A 7,918-nucleotide genomic window follows, 5' to 3' on the forward strand; every position below is an offset into this window, starting at 1 on the left:
AGCATTGGAGACTCGGTTCGAGTTCCCCTTCCTAACTCCTCTTGTTCCCTCTCTGTAATCACTTGATTCCTTTTGCTATTACGCCCCGTTGTAAAAAAACGTGAATACAGCAAAAATAATAAAGACCACCATACAAAGGCTCGGATCTCCCTCCCAACGCTCCTAAGGCCCCTAAAATAAGTCACCCGTGAACACTTTATAGCTTTTATTATTACGCTCTGCTGTTAAAACAAAAATTGGAATAAAGTAAAATAACAAAGGCTGTACTACAAACGGGTTCGAATCTCCCTCCTAACACCTCCTTTTCACACCTAAGTCTCCTAAAACAACACTAACTCCCCCATGAACTCTTCTCTGTGTTCCCTCTTCCCTTTATCATGACCCTCTACTAAGAATACACTAATACAGTAAAACACCACAAACATGTTCAAATCTCCCTCCTAACACCCTCTTTCCACACCTTGGGCTCCCAAAACAACACTAACTCCCCCATGAACTCTTCTCTGTATTCCCTCTTCACTTTATCATTACCCTCTACTAAGAATATTGTACTTGAATACAGCAATATACTACAAACAGGTTCGGATCTCCCTCCCAACACCTTCCTTTCGCATCAATCGCCCCCAAACCAGCACCAAGTCGGCCGTGAAACCTCTATTTCCATTATCGGGGCGTCACGGAAAGAGTGTCGGCAGTACATTGTGGGGATGGGCCTCGAGGGCACAGGGGGAGGGCCAACCCGCGCCCCGGAACGGTCTCTGCGGGCGCGTGGCTCACAGGGGCGGCGCCGAGGCATAAAGAGCGCGCCTGACTGCTGAGAAATCCTCGTTATGGGTCTTTTACTCTTATGTAACGACTTGTGAGGGTGTAAGGAAGGAGGAAGGAGGTGTGTGGCTGGGTTGGTGGGGTGTGTTTGTGTGTGTGTGTGTGTGTGTGTGTGTGTGTGAAGGGGATACGTGCATGGGTGTGGGGGGTATGTTTTTATGTTTGTGTGTTGTTATGTAGTTGTTGTTATGGCAAGGATCCTGTGTTGTGTGTTGGTCCTGTGTTAGAGAAGATGAAGATAGGGAGAGTAAGAGAAACTACAGTGGCATATGATGATAAAGAGAAAGAAGAATAAAATGGTAAGGAAAACACAGAGTAGGAGGGAGGGGAGAGAAAGGGGGGGGGGGGGGTAGAGTAAGAAGGTGATAAACTGTTAAGAATTAATTTGATCCCTTATGAGGAAAGTTAGGGTCAAGGAAGGAGTTTGCTGGAGTTTTATTTAATTATTCTCTCTCTCTCTCTCTCTCTCTCTCTCTCTCCACCCCGCCCGTGTAAATAGACGCCGTGCATCGCAACAAACCCGTAACCGTGATCCAGCAAGTACCACCACCTCTATTACCAAGCCTCTACTGTGCATTTCAAGCCCCGTGTAATACTGGTTTTTTGCAATAGCGTCTGAACCAGGTTACTGATTGACATGGGACTAAAGCACAATGTGTATTAGACACCGGCGTAATTAGGAAAAATATAACCAAGTGTGTACTCCGCTCCATTAGGGTAGTTGTCTTAGAGACATGCCATCAAAATCTTATCGAAGGTAGGGTCAGCAAAATAGCAAATGGCAACTGAAGCACTGAGGAGCGAGGCGAGGTGTGCAGGCCATGACGTCAGGCCGTGACGTCAGGCCGTGACGTGTACTTGCCACACCCCCCATTCACTGGCAAGAAAGATTTCCTTCAAAATAGTTGGAGTCGTGAGCGCCAGCGGCTACCTGCACCTGTTGTACTCCTGCTTACTCAACTGACACTGCCAAGTATGGTCAACATAATGCGCCACTGCCCAAGAGGATGTCTTCGTGCGTTTGCGTTGCGACTGTTCACCTTTTTCAAGAAGGAACAGGACAAAAATCATTTGACAATCGGGGTCAATAGGTAGGTAATGTCGCAAACGATATAATTTCGTGGGAATGTACTTCAACGTGGTTAAGATATTGAAATAAAAAATACTTTCATTCTGAACATTGTGTGGGTGTCTGTGTGTGTGTGTATATATATATATATATATATATATATATATATATATATATATATATATATATATATATATATATATATATATATATATATATATATATATATATATATATATATATATATATATGTGTGTGTGTGTGTAATAATAATAATAATAATAATAATAATAATAATAATAATAATAATAATAATAACAATAATAAAACGGTTTATTATGAAAAATGGCAGCCCTAGAGCTGAAAATATACAAAGGCATGGGAAATAGGACGTAAGTGATTCTAGATTTAGATATAAAACATGGAAATATGATGACGATAATGATATCAGAAGCAGTAATGTTAATAATAATAATAATAATAATAATAATAATAATAATAATAATGATAATAATAATAATAATAATAATAATAATAATAATAATAGTAATAATAATGATAATTATAGCTACAATAGTATTAAATAAAATGAACTCCCTAAATGAGGCTATGTGGCATTGATGATGTTCACCATCGTAGGTACAGGACTGTTATTGTAACGGTTTTTCCTGGCGCGTATCTGTGTGTGTGTGTGTGTGTGTGTGTGTGTGTGTGTGTGTGTGTATAATACCTTCTTTTCACTTTGTGTCAGTATATTGTAAGCTTTAATACATGTTCTATGTTTTCTCCCACCTTGCCTCTTGGCTCAATAAAATTATTATTAATATTATTATTATTATTTTTATTATTATTATTATTATTATTATTATTATTATTATTATTATTATTATTATTATTATTATTTTACCTATGCAGACCCTACGACCGCGTTGCTGCTATACTGGACATGACACCAAACGCCGTTCGTGTGATCCTCCACCGCACAAGGACACAACCGCATGCAGGACATCCAACCCCTCCTCTATCACCAACACCACCACCTCCACCACCGTCACCATCACCACCTCCACCGCCCTCGCCGACCCCGTCACCATCACCACCTCCACCGCCCTCTCCGACCCTGTCAAGAACACCACCTCCACCGCCCTCGCCGACCCCGTCACCATCACCACCTCCACCGCCCTCTCCGACCCTGTCAAGAACACCACCTCCACCGCCCTCGCCGATCCCGTCACCATCACCACCTCCACCGCCCTCTCCGACCCTGTCAAGAACACCACCTCCACCGCCCTCGCCGACCCCGTCACCATCACCACCTCCACCGCCCTCTCCGACCCTGTCAAGAACACCACCTCCACCGCCCTCGCCGACCCCGTCACCATCACCAACAATATCGCCGTCACCAGCCCCTCCATCATATCCTGTACAGACATGTACCACACAGCCACCAGAGACTGCCATCTATACAAAAAAACATAATTGATGACTTTACTGTCAGTGCTATTCGATGTCATATACACAGAAAGTTTGCAGCAAAGGAGAGTTTCACACTTGCTACTCTTGCCACAGACCTGAAGAAGGAAGGAATACTACCAGACGGAACATCGGAAACATCGTTATGGCGACTGCTTCACATGATGGGATTCCGCTATAAGACTGAAAAGCGCAAACTCTACGCAAGAAAGGAGTCAATGGACATCATCTGGAAGAGGATCCGTGCTCTCAGGTCTTTAAAACAGTTTCGCGAAGAGGGACGTCAGATAGTCTACGTTGACGAGACCTGGTTCACAACCAGAATGAACCACAGCAAGGAATGGGTGGACATCACTCAACCATCCACAAGTGTCACCTACAGCCGTCAAGTTCCGCCAGGAGAAGGTGAACGTTTCGTCGTGGTAGCAGCTGGTAGCAAGAACGGCTTCATAGAAGATTCATTCCTTTGCTACACTGCTAAGAACAGCACTGGGGACTACCACGGGGAAATGAATGCGGAACTCTTCCATCGATGGCTAACAACGAGATTGCTGCCCTCACTGAACGAACCATCAGTGCTCGTCATCGACAACGCTCCCTATCACAGCCGACTTACGGATGGGAGCCACTGTCCAAACACTGCAACAAGAAAAGATGACCTGAAAAGATGGTTGGAGCAGCACAGCATGTCATATCCACCACAAGCCACGCGTCCGGAGCTCCTGCTAATATGCAAGGAAAACAGACCACCTCCACAATATACAGTGGACAACACCATTCGTGAATGGGGTCATGAGGTAGTGCGGCTACCACCTGCACATCCTGAGCTCAACGCTATAGAGCAAGTATGGGGATGCATGAAGAGGTACGTTCGCTCCTCCTTACATCATTTTACTAGAAAAGACCTCATGGCACGACTGGAGGAAGCGAAGTTGTGTGTGACTCGGGAAGTGTGGGAAGGAGCAGTCCGGCGTTCTGAAAGTTTTGAAAAAGAATACTGGGCAACAGACAATATCCATGACAGTGTGGATCCTGTCATCATCAGCTTGGAAAGTGACGAGGAGGAGGAAGGCATCGAGGTTTAAAATATATGGAAGAAAAGATGGCCTTGTTTTATTTTTTCTACCTGTGTATATATATATATATATATATATATATATATATATATATATATATATATATATATATATATATATATATATATATATATATATATATATATATATATATATATATATATATATATATATATATATATATATATATATATATATATATATATATATATATATATATATATATATATATATATATATATATATATATATATATATATATATATATATATATATATATATATATATATATATATATATATATATATATATATATATATATATATATATATATATATATATATATATATATATATATATATATATATATATATATATATATATATATATATATATATATATATATATATATATATATATATATATATATATATTTATATATTTATATACGTATATCATAAATATGTATTCAGTGCTACATAATAACTTTACTATGCATTTCAGCGGTGGACAAACGGTGTTTTTTGCAGATATCTCCTAAACGAATCGTTGGATGAGTATGATATTTCAACACACTACCTTGAACATCCGTTCGTAATTTTTGGTTAACATACCACATTGCTATATATGTTATGTGAGGAGTTTACTCGTGAAAAATAACACAAAGCCGACGAGTCATGTTCACGCATTCGAATGAAAGTGTGCCCCACACCCACCCAAACCATTCCTAACCACTACTACGTCTCCCCGTCTCGGAAGTCCCCCCCCCCGCCTCTTTATCCCTCCTCTCCTCTTCCTTGCTTCTCGCCTCCCTCACTCCTGTGCCCCTCCCTACTTCTCCCACTACTGTATTTATACATTATAATGTTCTGTAAGTGTGTATGTATAGATATGATTATTTCCTAAGAGTATGGTACAATTTCATGAAGGCAAGAAGTGGTTCACGTTGATAATTACTGTACAACAGCACGTTTACGTGTAGTATATAGGAGAGCCATGTTTGCAGTCGTTATGGTCAACCACGTGAACATGATGTGCTGGAATTACCTGTGACTTGGACCTTCTACTGTTAGGAAAAGTTGATACTCTTATTGCGTACTGTCTGCCTATTGATCATAAAAAGTGGTCCAGTTTATATATAATATTATTTTGTTGACTTGTTTGTTGTATATTCATGTTATCAAAAAATTATAAACTGCATATATACATATGTGTATAATGCGTAAAAGTCAGAGAGAGAGAGAGAGAGAGAGAGAGAGATTAACAGCGGAATTAGCTATTGCTTTAACGGTCGTTTGACCCAGTCTGGTTTTCATGTCCACATATACCAGCAATTGTATTAGATAATATTATTAATGTATGATATGTATGTACATACTGACGTATGTAACTATTATACCTATACGTATGTAATTACAATAGGGAAAAAAATCACAGGTGGAAGGCTGATGGTGTGAGTAGGGGGGGGGGGGAAGAGGGTCATGTGATACTGGGGTAGAGAAGGAGTGGTCTGGGGGTTCTTCACTGTGGTGGTGGTGGTGGTGGAGGGGTTAGACGAGTACCCCACACTCGTCCGATTCTGTGTAACACCTTTGATATGATGACTGGATTAGGCGTAATATCACTCAGTAAACTCCTCACATAACACATATAGCAATATGGTATGTTAACCAAAAATTACGAACGGATGTTCAAGGTAGTGTGCTGAAATATCATACTCATCCAACGATTAGTTTAGGAGATATCTGCAAAAAACACCGTTTGTCTGCCGCTGAAATGCATAGTAGTCCCATGTCAATCAGTAACCTGGTTCAGACGCTATTGCAAAAAAACAGTATTACACGGGGCTTGAAATGCACAGTAGATAACTTAAAAATCCTTAGTTTCAATGCGCGTAGCCTAAGAAACAAATTTGATGAACTGAGATGTCTTGCTTTAACAGAAAATTTTGACATAATTGCTATAACCGAAACATTTATCGACACCACAAATATTGATTTAAGTTCCGAATACAACATAGATGGCTACAGACTCTTCAACAAAGATCGTGTAAACCGTAGAGGCGGTGGCGTCGCCCTTTATGTCAAAAGCTATTTGCAACCAACTGACAAAACACCGGGAAACAGTAACGTTGAACATTTGTGCGTGCGAGTAAACATTGCAAAAGTCAATTTAAATATATCTGTCACCTACAGACCTCCCGGGCAATCACTCGATGACGACCTTGAAATGTACAGCGTCTTAAGGCAGTCACTTAATAACAGCGACTCACTGATATTAGGAGACTTTAACCTCCCCCATATCGACTGGGCGACACTGTCAGGTACAGAAGGCGAGTCACATAGAATGATCGAATTTCTAGAAGAAAATTATCTAAGCCAAATGGTTTCTGAGCCAACTCGACAAAATAATATACTCGACCTTGTTATAACGACCCAAGATAACCTTGTCAGTAGTGTCACGGTAGGAGAACACCTCGGTTCTTGCGATCATAAATTAGTGCGCGTCGACATTAAAGCTCAATCATCAGTGACTGAAAATAAAGTAAAGGTGCCCAATTTCAAAAGAGCTAACTTCGTAGAAATCCGACAAAAACTAACAGAAATACAACTATCAGATGACTGCAACGTAGAGGAAGCTTGGCTAAGCCTTAAAAATCACTTACTCACTCAGCAGAACACATTCGTCCCCTTGTGCGATAAGCGAATTAACACTAATAAAAGCCCACCGTGGTTTAATAGCGAAATTAAACAATCAGTCAATGAGAGAAAATTGTTTTACAGGTTAAAGAAAGAACAAAGCACGCCCGAGAACATTAGACTTTATAATGATGCCAGGCGACGAGTAAAAAGACTAGTAGATCAGGCAAAGCGTAGATATGAAGAAAATATTGCAGCCAACTGTAAAAATAACCCGAAATCTTTCTTCAGTTACATAAACAACAGAAAGGCGATCAAAAGTGGTATTGGACCTTTAACAAACAGCGACGGTGCACTAGTGACTGACAGCCAACACATTGCAAACCTCTTAAACAATTACTTTTCCTCGGTGTTTAATACTAACAGTCTTCCTCTCGCTACCACCAACACCAGTACTATTGTAAATCTCGAGCATGCATTGCCTAATTTTGAAATAACAACCGATGAAATCCTTAAAGCTCTCCATTCACTTAAAACAAATAAAAGTCCTGGACCTGACAAAGTATATTCAACTCTGCTGAAAGAAACGAAGAGCGAAATACTCTCCTCCCTCACAACCGTATTCAGTATGTCCTTGCGACAAGGCATCGTCCCTTCAGATTGGAAAAAGGCTAACGTGACACCGATTTTCAAGAAAGGAGACAAAAAAGTACCAGGTAATTACAGGCCCATTAGTCTAACTTCGGTTGTAGGTAAGCTACTTGAGGGCATAATTAGAGACAAAATTGTGAGTTACCTTGAAAGCCACTCATTGATTGGGGACTCACAACATGGCT

At 40.4% G+C, this 7,918-nt stretch overlaps 1 protein-coding gene across 3 annotated transcripts; it reads right to left on the reverse strand.

Annotated features, from left to right (window-relative positions):
- Positions 1 to 2,810: 2,810 nt before the first annotated feature.
- On the reverse strand, positions 2,811 to 3,346 carry LOC126998353 (uncharacterized). Of its 3 annotated transcripts, none has more exons than XM_050860079.1 (2): positions 3,139 to 3,346; positions 2,811 to 3,066 (listed from the first exon to the last, which is right to left on the reverse strand). In XM_050860079.1, the coding sequence occupies exons 1-2, from the start codon at positions 3,325 to 3,327 to the stop codon at positions 2,830 to 2,832; spliced, it is 426 nt and encodes a 141-aa protein (XP_050716036.1). In that variant the 5' UTR covers positions 3,328 to 3,346; the 3' UTR covers positions 2,811 to 2,829. The 3 variants fall into 3 exon arrangements, with proteins under 3 accessions (XP_050716036.1, XP_050715861.1, XP_050715961.1); XM_050859904.1 differs by having other exon boundaries at positions 2,811 to 2,994; positions 3,031 to 3,346; XM_050860004.1 differs by having other exon boundaries at positions 2,811 to 2,958; positions 2,995 to 3,346.
- Positions 3,347 to 7,918: the final 4,572 nt, after the last annotated feature.

The sequence above is a fragment of the Eriocheir sinensis genome, chromosome 1 (assembly GCF_024679095.1).
Source record: "Eriocheir sinensis breed Jianghai 21 chromosome 1, ASM2467909v1, whole genome shotgun sequence".
Taxonomy (NCBI): Eukaryota; Metazoa; Arthropoda; class Malacostraca; order Decapoda; family Varunidae; genus Eriocheir; species Eriocheir sinensis.